Source organism: Macaca mulatta, chromosome 17 (genome assembly GCF_049350105.2).
Source record: "Macaca mulatta isolate MMU2019108-1 chromosome 17, T2T-MMU8v2.0, whole genome shotgun sequence".
Classification (NCBI taxonomy): domain Eukaryota; kingdom Metazoa; phylum Chordata; class Mammalia; order Primates; family Cercopithecidae; genus Macaca; species Macaca mulatta.
In genome coordinates, this window is record NC_133422.1 from 1,761,625 (window position 1) to 1,785,125 (window position 23,501).

At 36.9% G+C, this 23,501-nt stretch overlaps 1 protein-coding gene across 44 annotated transcripts in view; it reads right to left on the bottom strand.

Annotated features, from left to right (window-relative positions):
- The window catches only part of ZMYM2 (zinc finger MYM-type containing 2), a 128,686-nt gene that overhangs the window by 47,081 nt on the left and 58,104 nt on the right, over positions 1-23,501 (bottom strand). For 19 of the 44 annotated variants that reach the window (XR_013407616.1, XR_013407618.1, XR_013407614.1 and 16 more), the window contains 6 exon segments: positions 20,295-20,366; positions 13,789-13,939; positions 13,239-13,354; positions 9,131-9,247; positions 6,001-6,151; positions 3,511-3,683 (listed from right to left, as the gene is read on the bottom strand). Coding sequence is in view for 37 of the 44 variants with exons in the window: in XM_028837164.2 (XP_028692997.1) it covers positions 3,511-3,683; positions 6,001-6,151; positions 9,131-9,247; positions 13,239-13,354; positions 13,789-13,939; positions 20,295-20,366 (780 nt within the window). In the remaining 7 variants the exon portion in view is untranslated. 44 annotated transcript variants of the gene reach the window in all.

Genomic DNA, 23,501 nt, shown 5'->3' on the forward strand with positions numbered 1-23,501 from the left:
TGAAACTATTCCAAAAACTTGAGGAGGGGGGACTTCTCCCTAACTCATTCTATGAGGCCAGCATCATAATGATACCAAAAACTGGCAAAGACACAACAAGAAAAGAAAATTTCAAGCCAATATCCTTGATGAACATCAATGCCAAAATCCTCAACAAAATACTGCCAAACCAAATCCAGCAGCACATTGAAGAGGCTTATGCACCATGATCAAGTAGGCTCTATCACTGGGATGCAAGTTAAGTTCAACATACGCAAATCAATAAATGTGATTCATTACATAAACAGAACTAAAGACAAAAACCACATGATTATCTCAATAGATGCAGAAAAGGCTTTCAATAACATTCAGCATCCCTTCATGTTAAAAACTCTCAATAGGCCAGGCACGGTGGCTCATGCCTGTAATCCCAGCACTTTGGGAGGCTGAGACGGGCGGATCACAAGGTCAGGAGATAGAGACCATCCTGACTAACACGGTGAAACCCCGTCTCTACTAAAAACACACACAAAAAAATTATCCGGGCATGGTGGCGGGTGCCTGCAGTCCCAGCTACTCAGGAACCTGAGGCAGGAGAATGACGTGAACCCAGGAGGTGGAGCCTGCAGTGAGCCGAGATGGTGCCACTGCACTCCAGCCTGGGTGACAGAGCGAGATGCCGTCTCAAAAAAAAAAAAAAAAAAAAAAAAAACTCTCAATAAACTAGATATTAAAGAAATATACCTCAAAATAAGAGTCAACTATGACAAATCCACAGCGAACATCATACTGCATGGGCAAAGGCTGGAAGCATGCATTCCCCTTGAAAACTGGCATAAGACAAGGATGCCCTCTCTCACCACTCCTGTTCAACACAGTATTGGAAGTCCTGGCCAGAGCAATCAGGAGAGAGAAAGAAATAAAGGGCGTCCAAATAGGAAGAAAGGATGTCAAACTTCCCCTGTTCACAAATGACATGATCCTGTATCTAGAAAACTCCACACACTCAGCCCAAAAGTTCCTTCAGCTAATAAACAACTTCAGCAAAGGATACAAAATCAATGTACAAAAATCACCAGCTTTTCTATATGCCAACAACAATCAAGCTGAGAGCTAAACTAGAAACACAATCTCTTTGAAAATTGCCACAAAAAGAATAAAATACCTAGGAATACATCCAATCAGGGAGGTGAAAAATCTCTACAAGGAGAACTACAAAATACTGCTCAAAGAAATCAGAGATGACACAAACAAATGGAAAAATATTCCATGCTCATGGATAAAAAGAGTCAATATCATTAACATAGCCATACTGCCAAAGCCATTTACAGATTCAATGCTATTCCCATTAAACTACCAATGACACTCTTCGCAGAACAACAACAACAAAAACATGTCTTTAATTCTATGGAACCAAAAAAGAGCCCAAGTAGCCAAGGCCATCCTAAGCAAAAAACGCAAAAAGAACAAAGCTGGAGGAATCATGCTACCTGACTTCAAACTATGCTATAGGGATACAGTAACCAAAACAGCATGGTACTGGTACAAAAGCAGACACATAGACCAATGGAACAGAATAAAGAGCCCAGAAATGAGGTCACACACCTACAACTATCTGATCTTCAACAAACCTGACAAAAACAAGCAATGAGAAAAAGATTCCCTATTCAATAAATGCTGCTGGGATAACTGGCTAATGATATGGAGAAGACTGAAATTGGATCCCTCCCTTACACCACACACAAAAATTAACTCAAGATGGATTAAAGACTTAAATGTAAAACCCAAAACTTTAAAAACCCCTGAAGCCAACCTAGGCAATACCATTCTGGACATAGGAACCAACAAAGATTAAGATGCCAAAAGCAACTGCAACAAAAGCAAAAACTGACAAATGGGATTTAATTAAAGAGCTTCTGCACAGAAAAAGCATGCACACATATGTTTGTTGTAGCACTATTCACAACAGCAAACACTTAGGGTCAACCTAAATGCCTACCAATAGTAGAGTGGATAAAGAAAATGTGGTTCATATATACCACGGAATACTATGCAGCAATAAAAAAGAGATTATATCCTCTGAAGGAACATGGATGGGACTGGAGGCCATTATCCTTAGCAAACCAACACAGGAAAAGAAAAGCAAAAGATGAGAACACAAACACATAACAGGGGAACAACAGACACTGGGGCCTACGAAAGAGTGGAGGGTAGGAGGAGGGAAAGAAACAGGAAAAACTGGCCGGGCGCGGTGGCTCAAGCCTGTAATCCTAGCACTTTGGGAGGCCGAGACGGGCGGATCACGAGGTCAGGAGATCGAGACCATCCTGGCGAACACGGTGAAACCCCGTCTCTACTAAAAAATACAAAAAACTAGCCGGGCAAGGTGGCGGGCGCCTGTAGTCCCAGCTACTCGGGAGGCCGAGGCAGGAGAATGGCGTAAACCCGGGGGGCGGAGCTTGCAGTGAGCTGAGATCCGGCCACTGCACTCCAGCCCGGGCGACAGAGCCAGACTCCGTCTCAAAAAAAAAAAAAAAAAAGAAACAGGAAAAATAACTAATGGGTAGTAGGTTTAATACCTGGGTGATAAAACAATCAGTATAACATGACCCAAACTGACCTATGTAACGATGGGTCATTTACCCATCATTTACCATGCCCCAAATTGACCTATATAAAAAACCTGAACATGTACTCCTGAACTTAAAAGTTAAATTTTAAAAGTGGATTTAGTATGACACATACACATACACACATTTATAGTTTCAAATTAAATGCTTCTGGTCTCTACTTAGCATTCCTTTCAATCTTAAAGTCCCCCAAAACTCACAATTAAAAAGACGAAAAGCCAAAAAAGAGCAAGATGTTTCTAAAATATATCCCAAGTATCCAAAACAATTACCTGCTAACATTCAACACTGATAACATAGTCAAAAGTATTTCTATTTAGCTGTGCACGGTGGCTCACACCTGTAATCTCAGCACGTTGGGAGGTTGAGCAGGACAGATCACCTGAGGTCAGGAGTTCGAGACCAACCTGGCCAACACAGTGAAACCCTGTCTCTACTGAAAGTATAAAAATTAGCTGGGCGTGGTGGCACACGCCTGTAATCCCAGCTGCTTGGGAGGCTGAGGTACAAGAACTGCCTGAACCTGGGAGGTGGCGGTCGCAGTGAGCCGAGATGGTGCCGCTGCACTCCAGCCTGGGTGACAGAGATACCACCTCAAAGAAAAAATTCTACTTAGTGAAATAAAGACACAACAAATTTTAGAAAAACATCCATTTTGTTAAACTACAATGCTGAAAATATAGGTATATCCTAATCTTTTGGTAATGCTTAAGTTATTAAAAAAAGAGATAAAAATGCTACTTCAAACAAGCAGAAATGACAATTTTAACGAGTATTATCAGGGTGAGGCCTTAAGTGTGCACATTTTTAAAATAAATGAGTTGCCAGATTTATAATGGTAACAGCTACAACGTTTTTTAAGACTGGTTAAAGTAGCTGCTATAATAAAGGAGTTACTCGCCTTGTAGTACCAATCCTGAAATTTTTTACAGCAGTCTTCACTGCAGAAATCTCTCACAACACCATCGAGTTCTTTAGTTGCTCCCTTCTTACACAGCTGAGAACAATAGTTGCAAGTAACACATCTCAATCCTAAACGTCTTGCAAAATCCTGTTTGTATAATAATTTGCAGCCTGAAAAATATAAGGTTTATATATTAAAACAAAAAACACACAAAAACTAATTATTGAGCAGAGACAGATCTTAATTGGTCAAGATTTTTCCTCTCCTGATCAAAACTGCAAAATCTACTATAATCAATATCAACCTATAAAAATTAGAACAGAATATGGGGTATTTTATTAGATAACATATTATCTAACATGGTTAAAATAATGTTTCAAGACATTAAAATCTAGTAATGTCTCAGAATTATTTTATTTGTTCTATTTAAATAGAATCTTGCTTGGGCCGGGGAAATAGATAGATAGAATCTTAAGTATCAAAGTAAGCATACCTTATACAAACAGGCATTTTAGAAAAAGGAACAATGTAGACTACTGAGAGGCTCTGAGTAAACTTATAGAGATGTTCAACCTAAGCAGGCATTTTAGCTAATTTTTCAAGCTTACCTGTCTTACATGGACCTTCAGGGAAATAAAACAGATTTACTGACTTGCCCAAAGAAAACACTTTTGTTATCTAGTCCTTTAATGAAGTATTTCTTTTTTCTAGTACATAAACGCATTAAGTACTTTTACATATCTTATTTATTCCCTATACCATCTCTACGAGGATCAATACTCTATACTTACACTGTGCTATGTAAGTAGAATGACTTATATGTTATCTACTAAAATCCTATTCATCCTTTCATAAGGACCTCAAATTATACCCCTACCACAAATGCTGCCAACGTCAACCTAGTTTAAAATGACATTTCCTATTTGCAAACATGAACTGCAATTGTTTTCTACATAATTTATTTAGCAATCATTTATGTACTGTCCTATGACTTGTTACCTTGAACTATATTTTAAAATATTCTTTAAAATTTACCTTTTTAGCTTTATCTAACTAGAGTTTGACGGTAATACTAGGTATTATGTGTTTTGTTATTTCTGACAGGTTCTAGCAGAGAACTAGGTGCAGCAAGAGAAAGCAAAAAACATATCATTTAACAGGAAAAAAACACACGTTCTTTTTTAAAATGCTATTACACCCAGCTGGATGTATAAATCCCTCCAACTGAAAATTATCTTCTTGAATGTCAATTACCTATTTGCTGCTAATTGTCTATTCATTTTAGTAAAGTTCATATAATCCAAATGGTAGACAATTAATAACATACATGAGCAACCAACATCAGTATGTTCAGATTTATGAATCAGTAAGAATGTCATTGCACAACTCAAATGTAAAAAGACTAATTCAGAATCAATCTTTTCAATGAAACGTTATAAGATTTGCCATTTTTCATTATAGCTTTGATCTTAACAGTGAAACATAGTTACTTTCCATTTCAGGTGAAATGTACAAAATTAAATTTAAATAGGAATGCCTTGTTTTATAAGCAAGCAGCACCCTCTTACGGACATGACTTTACATTACATGTTAAGACTGTAAATGAACGCACTAGTTGAATGAACTGATAAATCTTTTAATTTTGCTGTCATTCTCCACTGCTGACATTTAGGATTTTCCTACCTTTCTCTTACTCCAAACTAGCAGTTAGGAATCCACAGAAAAAGTAGATCCAGAAAAAATTATTCCTCATTAAAAAATTACAGGTAAAGATAGCAGACAGGAAAGCTGGGAGTTCAGTGCCAAGGGCCAAAGATAGAAAGTGAAAGCCAGCTTAGAGCAAGAATGTCACCTTTGGGAACAGGAATTAACAAGAACCCCAAAATCCATAGCTACAATCCTCGTTCCTATCTCTGGATAAGTAGATTTAGAATTTGAATTCATCTGTATAATCTGCTGCCTGGCACCAGAGCAGCAAAAGTGTAGATAAGAGGAAAGGGAATTCTTGAACATACTAAAACAGAACCCAGTGTTTCCCTGGCACCCCAAATTGAATACCTAAAAGTTCCCATTTTAGTACTGCCATATGTGATTTTCTTTCTGGTATACATATTGAAAACCTTTGCAGGTTAAGTAGTGAGCTGGGCAGGGAAAATGGAGCTAATTTTCAGAAAACAATTTTAATCCACTTGGAAAACCAACTTTCAGACCACAATGTGTAGGTTTAGAAATAACATGGAATGACAATGCTTTTATTTTATTCTAAAACTTTAATGAAATAAGAGGTTATCAAATTTTTAGAGATAAAACCATCTTGAAGCCCATGTCTACAAACACATATAAAATAACAAAACAAGTCAGCAGAAACGTAAACTCAATTTTTTTGTTTGGCTACATTAAAACTGTGCAGCCACTCTGGATATATTATTTTGGCAAAAAACATTAAATATCAATAAACGTTATGAACAACACTGTATATACACTTGCCTTCACTACAGAAAGGTCTCTTAACGCCAGAGAAATTTACTGTTTCATGAAGAGTCTTCTCCTCTTGACAGTATTCGCAATATGTAACTATGCAATGCAACTTCTTATAGTCATCTGAACAAGTTTTGCTGCAGAACTGATGCACTTTGTTCTAAATGCACAATGGGAACCTTGGTAAGTATATGACAACCACCTCGAGAACAAGCTTAAGAAATAAACATGCCACTTTCACAGAAGCAAAGTTAAATCATTTACCTATTTGATGTTAAGATCCTTGGGGATACATTTCCTACAGGCCATGGATGCCTAGTTTAACCAATTCACTGCCAAATTTAAACATAGCTCCACAAAATTCAATGCCATTAGCTACCCTAAAATTAGTCAATGAAAGTAAAAGTATCACTAAATAAGATGATAGACTGGTGTTGCTAACATAATTGGAGAAATGGGAAGAAAATGATGGAAAATACAGCATAGGTAAACTAAAAAAAGATAAAAATTATGACACTAATAATATTTTCAGTCAAAAAGAAAAATCCTTTGTCAAGTATAAACAAGTAGGCTCCACCACATCCCCAGCACACACCTTAGCAGTAACACATCATCATGGGTAAAGCATCCAATCTGGTGCCATCACACAGTGTGCTGCAGAACTTGAGACTGAGTTGCTTCCTTTGAATGGAATACGATTAGCGTCTCCCAGGCCCAAACCCACAATAGCCAGAGCTGCTTTCCAAACATCCACCCAAGCAGGTATGAACAAGTTACAGCTTCCAGGGAGGCAGCTTTCCTCTCACTATTGAGCAGGCTACACTAAGTCTAAACCATCTACTTGACACTTAGCAAAGACATGTGAAGACCGGAATAAGGAAGGTGAGGGAGTCTGGGAATCAACTCAAGTAGTAAGACAATCATTAGTGGAAAGTTGCCCCATTATGACTGTGTAATTTATAAAAGGAAGAAGGTAACAAAGAAGCCACACGGAGTGAGGAGCAAGAGACCACTGAATTCTCAATCTCCCGGGGGACACACTCAACTCTCATTCAGTGTGGCAGTGTCTCTTAACTGCTTCTAACACTTAACCTCCATGTAAATAAAAGCAACACCCCAAAACAACTACAAAAGTGGGGTAGCACTGACATAAATGCAGCGGAAAGGACCTCATTTTCATCTAGTACCAAAATTCAGTGTATGCAGGATCTTCATTTTCTATGACACTATTATTCTGTGTGCTTGCTAATGGATTTATTTCTTTATTCCCTCATCACTCCTTTATTATCTCTTACTGGGCCTTCATTCTTACTGCTGTTACTTAAAGGTTATCAGTCACTAAGAATCATCACTGGACGCCAACAACAGTCTCAAATAGGGATTGGTTTAAATGATCTGGAGACAGCACCGAAGAATATAATAAACTAAAAAATGTCACTAAATGTCACTAAACGGTTAAAATGAAATTTCATGTTTCCAAAGTATTTTAGAAATCACGTAATCCAGGCTGGGTGCAGTGGCTCATGCCAGTAACCTCAGCACTTTGGGAGGCCAAGGCGGGCGGATCACCTAATGTTGGGAGTTCAAGACCAGCCTGGCCAACATGGTGAAACCCCATCTCTACTAAAAATACAAAAATTAGCCAGGCATGGTGGCAGGCGCCTGTAATCCCAGCTACTTGGGAAACTGAGGCAGGAGAATCGATTGAACCTGGGAGGTGGAGGTTGCAGTTAGCTAAGATTACGCCATTGCTACTCCAGCCTGGGCAACAGAGCAAGACTCCATCTCAAAAAAAAAAAAAAAAAAAGAAAGAAAGAAATCATGTAATCCAGTTCTGAGTACCACCTTTCACCTAAGACTTAGATACAGAATGACTCACCAACAGCTACTAATAAATTTTGGCTCAAGAACAGTGTTAATACTACATCTTCTAAATCTTGTATACCATTTTATCATATACTCCATGCACTACCTCCCACCCAGCCCCACCCCTAAAGGAGTGAAAAGAAACAATGGCCAAAGGCAAGCATTGCTCAAGAAAGCAATGGGCAGCCTGGGCAGCCTTGTCCATCTATCCATCTAGTACTGCCCCCTTATGAAATAAAAGTCAATGATCAGAGTTGTTGCTAATTGAGACACGTCAAAGCAAATTAGTAAACTAGTGAAAAACGGGAAAAGAAAATAAACTTGTATTGGGATTCACAGGCCACTATTCGTTTATTAAAACACAATTATGGCCAGGCGTGGTGGCTCATGCCTGTAATTCCAGCACTTTGGGAGGCTGAGGCAGGCGGATCACTTGAGGTCAGGAGTTCGAGACCAGCCTGGCCAACATGTTGAAACCCCATCTCTACTAAAAATACAAAAATTAGCTGGGCATGGTGGTGCCCACCTGTAGTCCTAGCTACTTGGGAGGCTGAGGCAGGAGAATCACCTCAACTGAGGACACAGAGATTGCAGTGAGCCGAGATCATGCCATTGCATTCCAGCCTGGGCAACAAAGCCAGACTCTGAGGAAGAAAAAAAAAAAAAGAAAGAAAAAAACCAATTACAGAATTGTATCATTTTCTTTTTTTTTTAATTATACTTTAAGTTCTAGGGTACATGTGCACAATGTGCAGGTTTGTTACATATGTATACATGAGCCATGTTAGTGTGCTGCACCCATTAACTTGTCATTTATATTAGGTGTATCTCCTAATGCTATCCCTCCCCCTCCCCCCAGAATTGTATCACTTTATAAATGACAATGTGGTATATGACTAATACATTCTAATATGTACAGGTGCTAAATGATAGAAAATATAGTTCTCATAATACAGGACAGGGAGAAACATGGGACAAAAAAAGGAAACACAATTGCTCTAGGTACGTAGCTAAACAAAGTGACATTCTGTAAACTATTATGAACATAATGTATCAGGAATATGACTTCAATAATTTTTCTTGGACCTAAAAAGAAATAGATCCTCTGTTGGTCTTCCACTCCCACATGAGAATAAATAATCCAATCACAAAAAAAATCTGAAAAGCATATTCTTATCTACCAAGAAATAGGTTTCCAGATGGAAATACAACACATATTTTACTAGACTTTCTTTTTAGCACTAGATAACACACATTGCAAAATACAACTTGCCTCCCATTCCAGGATTTCTGGTTTTGAACAAAAGGAATTTTTGCAGTAGTTGCATTTCAACTGAATATCACTTGGCGCTACAAACTGGCCATTTGGAGATGACTGCATACTTAGAGCCTAAAACAAAGAACAAAAGATACTAAGCCTGACATGTATTTTTGAATTTCTATTTATGATTACTGTCAAATATCCACGATGTCCAGAAAGTAACATGTATCTTGCTTAGATATCTTTTCAGCACATAAAACTCATTTCCAAATTTTGTCCTTAAAAATTATAATAGTAAATGTTAGTTTTATAAAATTGAAATTCAATTTATTTTTTAACCACAGAATTATTATTTACCTAAAATAAAAGAAAAAAGAAAAAATCATACATTCAATCATGATCTGTTTACTTAAAGAAAATGTAAGGAAGTAATAGTAAGCAAATAATAGTGAGGTTAAGTTGCCCATGTTCTGAACAGAAGTTTAAAAAAACAAAAACCTAGTTCTTATTGCTATCTCCAATAACCATCAAATATCTAATTTACTAATGTTTTGTGCCACTGCATCATTACTACAATTTTCATTCCAAGACTACCAGTGAAATAGGCCTATGTTGGCCAGGCACAGTGGCTCACATCTGTAATTCTAGCACTTTGGGAGGTCAAGGTGGGCAGATCACCTGAGGTCAGGAGTTCGAGACCAGCCTGGTCGACATGGCGAAACACCATCTCTACGAAAAATACAAAAATTAGGCCAGGCGTGGTGGCTCATGCCTGTAATCCCAGTACTTTGGGAGGCCAAGGCGGGTGGATCACTAGGTCAGGAGATCGAGACCATCCTGACTAACATGGTAAAACCCAATTTCTACTAAAAATACAAAAAATTAGCTGGGGGTGGTGGCAGGTGCCTGTAGTCCCAGCTACTCAGGAGGTTGAGCCAGGAGAATGGCGGGAACCCAGGAAGTGGAGCTTGCAGTGAGCCGAGATCACGCCACTGCACTCCAGCCTGGGAGACAGAGCGAGACTCCGTTTCAAAAAAACAATAATAATAAAATTAGCTAAGCGTGGTGGCACATGCCTGTAATCCCAGCTACGGGGGAGGCTGAGACAGGGAAAATCGCTTGAACCCAGGAGGCAGAGATTGTGGTGATCCGAGATCACACCACTGCATTCTAGCCTGGGTGACAGCGAGACTCCATCTCAAAAAAAAAAAAAAAAAAAGGAAAAGAAATCGGCTTATGTTACATTTAAAAATTGATCATTAGGAGAAAAAAGATTTACACACTGGTGTTCATACTAGGAATTTCAGTATTCCTTTTTTTAAAGTTAAAACAATTTACAGGCTGGACACTGTAGCTCACACCTATAAGTAATCCCAGTACTCTGAGAGGCAGAGGCGGGTGGATTGCTGGAAGTCAGGAGTTCGAGAACAGCTTGGTCAACGTGGCGAAAGTCTGTCTCTACTAAAAATACAAAAATTAGCTGGGCATGGTGGCAGGTGCCTGTAATCCCAGCTACTCGGGAGGGTGAGGCAGAATCACTTGAACCCAGGAGGCAGAGGATGCAGCGAGTCAAGATCACACCACTGTATTCCAACCTGGGCAACAGAGTGAGATTCTGTCTCCAAAAAAAAAAAAAATTTTACAGAACAAGACACAATATAAGTATACATGGACATTAACAGATTTTTTCTAATTCCTAATCTGAATGGTGAGGACACTGGTATTTAATTACCATTCTTTTTAACCGTATCACACATATATTATATACAATCTTAATGCATGAAATAGTTAATAAAAATTAGCTATTCAATGCACAGTAGGAGAAAAAAACTACCATTTTTAAAACTTCTGCATACACTGTACAACACCAAGTTTGTGAAAAATAAGATATACCGATTTAAGACTATCAGATGAATAAATTTAAAAAAAAAAAAGCCAATATTACCCTTAGTGTTTCCAAAAAATTTGAGCCCCATTAAAGTTAACTAGTCTTTCAAAACAAATGGAATATGCTACAGTCTGAATGTTAGTGTTCCCCCACAAATTCAAAGGTTGAAATCCTAAACCCCAAGGTGACAGTATTAGAAGAGGCAGAGGCTTTGAAAAGGTGGTCAGACCATTAGAGCTCCACCCTCGTGATCTAATCAGTCAGTATCTTAGAAAAGAAGCCTGAGGGAGCTTGTTTGCTACCTTCACCATGTGAAGACACAGCAAGAAGGTACCATCCATGAGGAACAGACCTTCATCAGACAACAAACTGCCAGCGCCTTATCTTGGACTTACTCACCTACAGACTATGAGAAACAAATTTCTATTTATAAGCTACCACCAGTCTAAGGTATTCTGTAATAGCAGCCTGAATGGACTAAGAGGGAGTACTATCCTACTACCTTACTTTTAAAGGGAAAAACACCTAATGAAGATATAAAGTTCAAAATATATGGTTTGCTTTATGATAAAGGGAAAAACGTTGCTTTTCTGTCAATTTTGTATTTATATGCAGAGTGATGAGGCTACCTGTAGGTCTAGCTGGATGTATTCCTCAAAATAAGAGCCTAAATTAAGCACAGTCGGTCCTACATATGCATGGATTCAACCAACAGAGGATCAAAAATTTTTTAAAAAAGATGATTGCATCTGTATGGACACGTACAGTCATTTTCTTCTCGTCACTATTCCCTAAACAACACAGTGTAACAACTCTTTACATAGCATTTACATAGCATTAGATATTAAGTGTAATCTAGAGGTGATTTAAAGTACACAGGAAGACTTGCATTGTAGGTTACATGCAAATACTATGCCATATTATATAAGGGATTTGGGCATCCCTGGATTTTTATATCTGCAGGAGGTCCTGGTACCACTTGCCCATGGATATCGAAGGATAACTGTGTATCTTAAAATATACAATGTACATATACAGAGGATCTTATCAAATCATGGGTGATACAAGTTTCATTAATGAAAAGGGCAGTTACAACATTTTCAATTATCAGTTTAGTTTATCCAGCAACATCAAAAAACAAAGTTCAAGGTCCGACAAGCAGCATACTACAGACACTGTCTGCCTCTCTTGTAATTAATAATTACTCCTTAATTTCTAGTTTAAGAAAAGCCAACAAGGCAAAAGCAGTATCTACCACTGTAAGGATGTATCAATGGCCATGATCCCAACTTCTAAAATAACAAGTCTTAAATGTGGTTTATCACCTAAGTTCAGTAAGAATATTACTATTAACAAAAACTGACACTCATTTGAATTCAAAAATACCTCAATTTAAATACTAATAAGTGATATAGTAACTATAACATACTTAAGAAACTGTATTTTCAGTTTAAATAAATCAACATAGAGCACAGCACCTGGAACAAAGCAGAATTGTTGGATGAACTCATGAAGCATGGCTTTATGCACAGGTTTGAACCTTTGGGTAATACCCTGAAATTTTCACACTCAACAGGTAAACCTAATCGTATCACCTAACTAATGCCTGAATTCTCTCTAAACTATTCCTTCCTAGTGGTCAACAAGGTTAAGTTTGAGCGCTTCCAATAATCTATCTTCTGAGACTATCCATACTCCAAATTTGAAGAACTACGTCAGAAAGTCTTTGTTTACATTTACCAAAATGAAAAATGTCTCCCCAAAACTGATCTTGTATTAAATTAAGGCCTCGTGTAAAAAATCTAATTCCCTCTTTACATGGTCTGTTTCTAACATATGAAGAAAGCATGTATTCTTATCACTTCTAGGCTAAACACATCTAGGTCCTCCATCCATTTGTCATGTAAGAGTTCCCCTTACGGTTCACATTTTATTCAAACCATCTAATAAGAAAAAACTACACATCAGCACTGAACTAAATTATATTAAAATTTCTTTTCCTTCAAAATCTACATCAGAGTAGCAATTATAATTTCAATTAGAATATCCAGGCTAAAATGGAAAACTGGTACAGCTGCATATTCTGTGACTAGGATATCCACCTTCCAATTTGACCCTCAACAAACTATGTAAAAATTAAGATAAAATAAAGATAAAGCATATTATATTACACTGGTTATTTTCTATGTGTATTTTATTGGGGGCATGGGTTATGCAAAATAAACAACAAACCTGAAATTTAGCCACACAACTGGAATTGCAAAAGTTATACAGTTTTCCATCAGGCATTGTGGCTTGGTATTGAGGTAAAGAGTTTCGCTTACAAAAATGGCAAATAATTCCCAAACCTAGGAAAGAAAAGGTACATATCTGATTTGTTTATAAAGTAATAAAAAAGTTTTTTTTTATCTTAACTGCTGAGATTATAGACGTTTCTGTTAAAAAATAAACTATTATTATTTGCACCTTCAATAATGAAGATTATTTGCACCTTAAAAATATTGTCATAAAGGACTCTGATATTATGCCACTAAAACATACATAGATACAGAGAAAAAACTCAGTTTTAGGTAATTTTTTAGATGGAGTAACAATTTTAGTTAAGAACACAGATATGAAGAGAACTAAAAAAGTAGTACAGAATAATCAAAATAATTAGAAATTTTCAAAAAGATTAATAGAAAATAAAAAGCTTTTAAAAACAAGCATAAAGACATTAAGAGTATTTATGCAAAAATCATTCTGTAAAGTTTTTTTAACTATCCAAGTATGTGAAACTTACTCTGTGATTTTGCATATTTTGTCTTGTGGCTGTTCATACAAGCAGTTGAACAGTACGGCTCCATGTGCCCATTAGGGCCTATACACTGAGTCATGTCAAAAAACCTGCACTGTGTTCGGCAGCCAGTGCAGGTTGTCAGTTTTCCGTATTTCTAAAATTTGAAACATAAAAAGATAATTTTTAAGACCACAACTTAACTAGAAAATAATTACCAGTTTTTCATTACACTTTTTGTCTCTGCAAAACAATCCTGCTAATCTCTGAACAGGTTTAGAGTCACGAGTCTTCATCTACATACAAACTATTGACTACCCAACAACTGTTAAGGTTCAAACAAAGCAATGATCATCATCAAAGTTGCCTTCAAAAATAGAATGTTTTTCTCTCTATTATATTTAGTTTAACAGAATCCCTACATAAAGGTAAGTAAAACCTGAAAATTTAGGAAAGGCACAGTGCTTTTTGTTTACAATGAGGATATACTTCTTTGTCATTTGACAAAATAAATTAAATGGAACTATGAAATATAAGCCTTAATAATAAAAAGTATGGTGAAGAATGAATTTGAAAATTTTAAATCATTTTCCCACTGAGCTGCTATTGTTCCAAGCACTTCTGGAACGTCTCTTAAAAATGATTTATCACCTATCTACTACATTTGAAATCTCATTCAATCACAATCAAACACAAAAAATTTTTTGAATTAAAAAAAAATTTAAACCACATTCAAAATGACTTCTGGCTATAAAATGAAGTAAATAATTCATCAACAGATAATAATAAAGCTAAGCCTCCTGCCAAAAGTGAATACAGTAATGTGCCAAATAACGATGTTTCACTCAATGATTGTAATGCCGTATTTTTACTGTACCTTTTCTATGGTTAGACATATGTAGATACACAACTACTTACCATTGTGTTACAACTGCCTGCAGTATTCAGTACAATAACATGTTGTGCAGGCTTGTAGCCTAGCAGCAACAGGCTATACCACTTAGGTTTGTTTGAGTACACTCTGTGATGTTCATAAAACAAACTTGCTTAACGATGCATTTTTCAGAATGTATTCTTGTCATTAAGCAATGCCTGACTATATGTGCCAACAAGATAATGAAAAAAAAAAAAAAAAAAGGAGATAAAGAATATGAGAGGCAGGATGTGGCTCACACCTGTAATCCCAGCACGCAGGGAAGCCTAGCGAGGTGGATTGCTTGAGCCCAGGAATTTGAGACCAGCCTGGGTTCAAGCAATCACCTATTTTTTTTGGTGGGGGTGTATTATTTTTTTTTTTGTAGAGAACTGCTTGAGCCCAGGAGTTCAATAACAGCCTGGGCAATACAGCAAGACCCCCATCTTCCACAAAAAGAAAAAAAAAAGGTAGAAATAAAAAAGAAAGGCTAGCCTTCAAGTGCAACCTGTTTTGATCCTCTTTTTGAGTGGTTGCAAAATTCTGTCATAATCAAGTTAAATCAAATATCACAAATCATGTTGCAAAATAATTGTATCCATTTTCCATCTGATGTTGCAATTAAATCCGTCTTCATACCCACAAGCATCTATACAATATGAAAATATAAGAAGGCTTCAAACTGTTCCATAGACAGCATAAATAATAGGTGTTGTACATAACAATCAGGCCAAAAATAACAACTGAAATGAATACACTGCATGGAAAAATGTCACAAATACCACAGGGTTTCAGAAAATGAAGGCAATAAATGGAAGGCAAAAAGAAACAAAAAAATACAATCAACATCAAGAAAAAGATCTTTCAGCTTGAAACGAATAGAAAAAGTGTAAGAAACCACAGCTGTTTATGTGCCAGGAATGCACATTCATTATCATCCTATTAAAAAAAACACTTATGCTGCCTACTTCCTCATTTACTGAAATATCAACTAAAGAAAGCCCTCAATTTTGCTTTTCAAAGTGGAAATCAACTCATTCTTTAATGACAGGTCCTCCTTCAAAAATATTTGTCAACTGCAAAAGAATAGTGACAAGGAAAAAATAAAAATGACTGCAAACATATCTTATCATGATGTATAAGTACAATAGAGGAGAATGCTCTGTTTTTGCTTCCTGAGGTCTATTTGATGACTTAAATTTCTATACTGGAAAAGGGACAAAAACAAAGCAAATCAATGAAACAGAATATAACATGTTTAAAACTTGAAATGATAGTACAAATTAGTAATGCTATAAAATATTCGGGACAACTGCCACTATGTTGCAAGCTTGCAAGACAGAAAAGCCAGCTCCCACTGGATGTCTGCAGAGGCCTCCATGTTATCGGTACCTATAAAGAATTCCTTTACTGATATAAATTAAGTTCCACCATCTCATCAAATCATGGATTTGATTTCTATTTGAAACATTCTTCAAACTGACTGAGTCTATCCGTTGGATCTGTGATCCCAACACTGATTTTATTGGCAGAATGATTAAATAATTAGTAACAGTTTTAAGACATCAAGTAAACATGGAGTTAGGCAACTGTTCCATACAGACAAATAATTTTATCTAAAGAGAATGAAGGCCGGGTGCAGGGGCTCACACCTGTAATCCCCACACTTTGGGAGGCTGAGGCGGGCAGATCACGAGGTTGGGAGTTCGAGACTAGCCTGGCCAACATGGTGAAACCCTATCTCTACTAAAAATACAAAAGTTAGCCAGGCGTGGTGGTGCACGCCTGTAGTCCCAGCTATCCGAGAGGCTGAGGCACAAGAATCACTTGAACCCAGGAGGCAGAAGCTGCAGTGAACCAAGATCATGCCACTGAACTCCAGCCTGGGCAACAGAGGGAGACTGTCTCCAAAGAAAAAAAAATAAGAAAAAGAAAATGAGAAAGTACTATCAGAATGACAGAATCACTGAGAATATTTCAATACTGCCACTTTCACAGCTACCGCTGCCTCAAAGAACCAATTAATGAAAGAACATTAGCCAAAAGGGAAATGTAATTTTATGCCATGTTTACTCAGCTTCATATGTAAGCAATCAAAATAATCATATTTAAATTTCATACAAATTTATATGCATCCTATAAACACATATTTAGTGATGTAAAGGAACAAAGCTTTATGGAATAAATTCAGAATTAAAATATTCCCTTTTTGGACATGGGGAAAAATAAGCCTACATGTAACTTCAGTGAAAAAGAATGAGATAGAACGAAGTAAAACGAGATATGGAAAATGTAAAAAGTAGATATGATGGGTAAGTTTATGACAAACTGGCTCATTTGCAGTCTACTCATTTAAAAGATGTACCTTATATTTTAATTTTAACCAATTTCATGTGGATATCAAAACTGTCACGACTTTACAACTACTCTCAAATTTTCCTTCTACATATAGGAAATATATTTCATTTGTTACATTCGGACCAAGCAAGGAGACCACATGGGAAGGTAATCAAGAAAGAATGGCTTGATGTACCTGTTGCTGCAAATCTAATTTAGGATATGGGGTCCTGAGATACAGCCTGCATATTATCTACTTTCCTAGCCACATTCAAATACAATATGAACTTTAGTCCGTGACACTGCACAGTAAAAAAATTACCTTTATATTTACTAACCTCTAATTGAAATTTAACATTCTCTTTCACTCTGACTGGAGGCAACAAACTTACTTCATTAGTTTAATAGGGCCTATGACTGTCAAAAATAAAAATTCCCAATTTTTAGATCACTCTTAGTGTCCCTTAACATATCAACTACATTCAACTTTACTTCAAAATTATAGTTATTAACCACTGTATTTTATTCCTAAACACATTAAAATAAAGTAGCACATTTCAAAAATTTTAAAAATATTTTGGTAACTATATTTTGATATAATTGGTTGTCTTTGTAATCACAGGCATTTTATACATTTAATAACATTCTGAGAATGAATCTGTCCTTATTACCAAAGGAGTCCAAAGCACTGAAATCGTGAAGAACCTTGATTAGAAGAAGTGGCAATAAAACTTAAACAATGACATATTATAATATTTATTATAATAAATAATTTCAAGTAAAAATTACGATTCATTTATTCAATAAAACCTGGAAATCATCTCTTCATATTGCAAGATTTGTTTGTGCAGAGAACAAAGGGTTTAAAAATTTATATACCATTGTGTTTTACTTTTCCCTCTTACTGTATAATTTACAATTTTTCTTTTAACAGACATATTCTAACTTTGTAATTTAAGGATTTTTTCTAATTGACAACAGATGGCTAACAATAGTGGGTGAAAAGTTTGCTTAACTTAAACAGATACAGAGAGAAAAAGAGCAACTTCACCCTGGAGACACCTGACAGACATCCCCTTCAACAAGTTAACACACGATAATAGAACACAGACAGCACGTGCTTCCTGATGTGCACGAAGAGGGACACACCATCGCTTAGGAGGTATTCATGCCAAAAATGCATTACCTCAATCTAATCTTGAGGAACTATTAAACAAACACAAAGTGAGGGATGCTCTCCAAAGTGGTATTCAAAATGTCAAGTCGTAAAAGACAAACAAAAACTAGGGAACTATTTAGATTAAAGCAGAGGTAACTTCCACTCCCAACCAACAGAAACTAGATTTAAACCTCCTACCCACCTTTAACAACTAGAAAATTACACACACACACACACACACACACACACACACACACACACAAACAATGGTTTTCAAACTCTACACACAAGGTAGCACAGAACTGTATACCTAAGAAAAGGGAAACAAATCAAGTGAGTCCTGTGGCTACCAAAGCTTGAGGCCTAGAAATAGCTGGGGGAAGGGGAGGTTAACAGAGCCTACTTACTAGTCAAACTGAGTTGAGGAAACACAAGGCTTTCAAGGCAGCTAGAATTTGGGAAACAGAGTACTGACGACGATGGAGCTACACAAAAAAGCTCTGATCTTAAAAATACGTCTACAGACGTATTTTGGCTGAAAACTGATCTGTGTATTTGTGAGATGAAAGCACCTAAGGCCAGAGAAAGAACCCCAGAATCACAAGAAAGCATTAGGCTAACAATTCCCAAAGAACACACATGGCCAGGAATACTCTGTATTGCTACCTGTTCAAGAGTGGGATGACCCTGTAACCCGGGAAGATTCAGATCTCTCCAGGTATCATCACGGTAGTACGAATGAAGAGCCACAGACTACAGTTTGCTCTACCAAAGAATTTTCAAAAACTTAAAAGCAAGCCTCAAAAGGATCCAAATAATTCACGGTTAATTTGACAGCACGCCATGCCAGAACAAAGTCCAACAAAACGTTGAAAATAATACAACAAAATCCAGCAACCAATAATGTAAAATTCACAATATTCTGAATCAAACTTAAAAATGACAGGCATTTTGTCAAAAAAAAAAAAAAAAAGGCAGGAAAATGACTCATTACCCGGAAGAAGAAAAAAAATAAAAATCAAACTATAGAAACAGATCTAGAAATGGCAGATACAAACACAGTAGGCAAAGATGTTAAAAGAACATTATAAATATGCTAATATATTAAAATAGTAGTAGAGGAAAACATGAACACAATTAGGCAGGAAATAGAAGATACAAAAGAGACTCAAATGGAACTTTTAGAGATGAAAAACATAACATCTGAAAAAATATGCTGCATGGTATTCACAGATGATTTTTTAAAAGATCAGCAAACTTAAAGATACAGCAATAGAAACTTTCCAAAATGGAGTACAGAAGGGAAAAAAAGACTAGGAAAAACAAACAATACAAATAGAAACAACAATGCAAAACAGATACAAAACAATATAAAAACAATACAAAACAATACAAAACAAAGCCTTGGTGACTGGGAAAGTGGCAGGAATACATCTGGAATTGGGGTCTCAGAAGAAGAGGGTTGGGAAACGGCCTAAAAAATATATTTAAACAAATAATGGCCTAGGATCCTGTACTGGATTCTAGACAAGAAATAATTGTTTTTCATTTGTTGTAAGGGACATTAATGGACAAAATTTGAATAAGCTCTATTGACTAACCTGATAATAGTTTACTGACGTAAATTTCATTATCTTGATAACTGTACTATAGTTAAAAGTCTTCCTAATTTTAAACACTTATTACTAATTCATGTATCTGGATTAACAGAAATACAGGCTTAGAAATTTTTTTGAAAGGGCTTTTTTCTTTTTTTTTAAACTTTTCAGGTAGGCACAAAAGAGAGGATTTTTATATCCCATTATCAAATGCCTACTGTGTACAAGGTATTGTGCACTAAAAAAATTATATCTGAAAATAATTTCCTAAGAACATAAATATCTAAAGACAAATGAGCATATCACAAGAAAATACACGTAAAAGTAGTGAAATTAGAAACCTATCTATGTCTTGGAGATAAAACATTCATCATGTGATACAATTTAAGTTTGGAAATTTTAATATATTTCAAATTGCACAAGATTTTTCAGATACACATTAATGACAGTAGTAGCAGTGCTCGAAAATGTGAAGGCCTTGAACTCCACTTACACTCCTGCTCACCTCAGGCTGCATTAAGAAAGAGTCCTGCATGTGATCTCGAACCTCCTTCAGGAAGCTGGGATGGCTACCTACCTAAAAAAAAGATTTTAAAAGACTTTATAAACACACATAAAGAACAGCTGCTAGATTGAAAGGTAAATAAGCATTATGTAAAAGTTGCTTCTCACTTGTATTTTGTGACTTACAAACTCACTCCAACTTTTAAAAATGTCTGCCTGTCCTGTCCCCACTACTGTTGACCAACTTAAAGAATTATCAAATAATTACATCTCAGAAAAAATGGTATAATGATAAAACAGTAATAATGAGCTAAGGAATTAAAGATAGACCTGACTCACCTCTAATTTCTGAGAAAAATCACTTTTTTTTTTTTTTTTTTTTTGAGACGGAGTCTCGCTCTGTCGCCCAGGCTGGAGTGCAGTGGCCGGATCTCAGCTCACTGCAAGCTCCGCCTCCCGGGGTTACGCCATTCTCCTGCCTCAGCCTCCCGAGTAGCTGGGACTACAGGCGCCCGCCACCCGCCCAGCTAGTTTTTTGTATTTTTTTTAGTAGAGACGGGGTTTCACCGTGTTAGCCAGGATGGTCTCGATCTCCTGACCTCGTGATCCGCCCGTCTCGGCCTCCCAAAGTGCTGGGATTACAGGCTTGAGCCACCGCGCCCAGCCAGAAAAATCACTTCTAATTTGGAGTGTTCTAAGATCTCTTTAAAACCTATTAAACTCTAATACTTACAATGAAACTCAAAGCTTCCTAAATTAAGTCATTTGGAGATTACACAGCTACAATTTCTACCATATGCAAAATGGACTGAGACTTTTTTATTTTATTTTTTTTTTGAGATGGAGTTTTTGCTCTGTCGTCCAGGCCGAAGTGCAGTGGCATGATTTCGGCTCACTGCAACTTCCGCCTCCTGGGTTCAAGCAATTCTCCCACCTCAGCCTCCTGAGTAGCTGGGATTATAGGTGCTGCCACCACACCTGGCTAGTATTTTTAGTAGAGACAGGGTTTTATCATGTTGGCCAGGCTGGTCTCGAACTCCTGACCTCAAATGATCCACCCACCTCGGCCACCCAAGTGCTGCGATTACAGTCATGAGCCCGGCATGTTTGAGAAATTCTTTTGAAAGCACACATGACAGCTTCCAGAATATAACACAAATATATATCCTTACTCCTTGCACAAAAGTTTTAAAAGACATGCTTCCCGCTTTCTATGAAAGTCAAAATACTATGCTAGAAAAGGAAAACTACTGAAAGGCATGGGGCAAGTGTTATACAGTCTCCACCACCAGGATCTAGATTATTAACTAAGTGTATCAATACACTTCAGAAACTAATTGAGCAATGAGAGCACAGATAAAAAAAACAAAAGGCAGCTAAGTTAAATGTTACAGACAAAGGTCAAAGGGGGTGAGTGGAAAGGAAGGAAGGATTATGATACAATTTTAGCTCCCAGGCTGCAGAAAAAGAAGACATTCGCTATAGCATCTCATGTAGTTGTCTCCAAACACATCCAATTGGGTCTCTTTATCAGTAAAATAGTAGGGCAGGGACTCCCACCTATTTATTAACTAATGAATTATGAACATACAGTATGTAATTATAAAACATGCAAGTAATTTTAAAGAATAAAAGAAGAAACGCTATTTTAAATAATTTTTATTTCTTTAATAATAGTACAAAGAACATTTTCTTTATCCACTGGAGTAGAATCATTTGGTCTCAGTAGAGGTTATGTGGAGAACAGGATAAGGAACTCCTACTTCTCTAGTCAGGGTAGTATCAGCTAATGTCCAGAAAGGAACCAGAACTCCCATATCCACTCAGCAATAACCAGCTGCTTCTCCTCCACAGGTGTAGAGAGGCCACATAGAGAGGCTGACCTTTTATCTCCACTTGGCAATAACACAGCACTCAAAATGTTCAAGTTTCAGATAAAAAAATCATTTATCATGCCAAACACCAGGAAAACTATAATTTAAACAGAAAAGGACAAACAAAAGATGCCAACACCAAAATTACAGAGATACTGGAAATATCTGACAAAGATTTTAAAGCAATCATCATGAAAGTGCTCCAACAACCAATACACATGCACTTAAAAACAAATGAACACACAGAAACTTCTAGAAAATAAATAGAAGATATAAAGAATAAAATGGAGAGAATCAGTGAACAGGAAGATAGAATTATAGCACCCAACCTGAAAAACAGACGGGGTGGGGGGAAAGTAAAACAGAGCCTTAGGGATCTGTAACAAAATTAAAAAAAAAATAAAAAATAAAGTAACATTCATGTCATTGGAGTCCCAAAGGGAAAGGAAAAAGAGGACAGAGTTAGAAAAGTCCTCCGAAAACACTACTGTTTTAAATGTCTCAAATTTGGCAAAAGACATAAATCTACAGATAGAAGGTTAGCAAACACTAGGAAGGATAAAACCCAAAGAAACACCAAGATACACCAAATTTAAATTTCTGAAAACCAAAGACAAAAAATCTTGAATCTGGCAAAAGAAATGACACACCTGTAGGGGAAATACAGTTGAAATAGCAGCTAGAGAAACAGTAAGACAAGTTTCTCTACTCCACAGACCCTAATCCCATTCACACAAAAAAGGCCAGTTAGCCTAGACTTCCACCCTGGCCTGGCTACAACGTGATGCCTCACGCCAGCACCCTAGCAATGGTAAAGTCAGACAAGGCCACGCAGGAAACGTGAACTTCCACCCCACTGGGTGGTAATTAGACAACTTAACCACCTCCACCCTAACTGAGGAGGTCTGACCCAGCAGAAAGCCAGAACTTTCACCAACGGCTTGCAGTAAAGAGGCCAAGACTGACATCACAGAATCTGAGGAGCAGTAAAGGAAAGGACGAAGAAAAGTAAGCAAAGGCCTAAGGGGCCCATGGAACAAGATCAAACAGACCAACATGTACTTTATGAGAGTTTCAGAAGAAGAGAAAGGTGCAAAAGATTATTTGAAAAATTAATGGCTAAAAACTTCCCATATTTGATAATAGACACAAATCTACAAATCTAATAAACACAACAAATTACACGTAGGATAAACTCAGAGACACACAATAAGACACACTATAATCAAACTGTTAAAAGACAAAGAGGGCCGGGCGCAGTGACTCAAGCCTGTAATCCCAGCACTTTGGGAGGCCGAGACGGGCGGATCACGAGGTCAGGAGATCGAGACCAT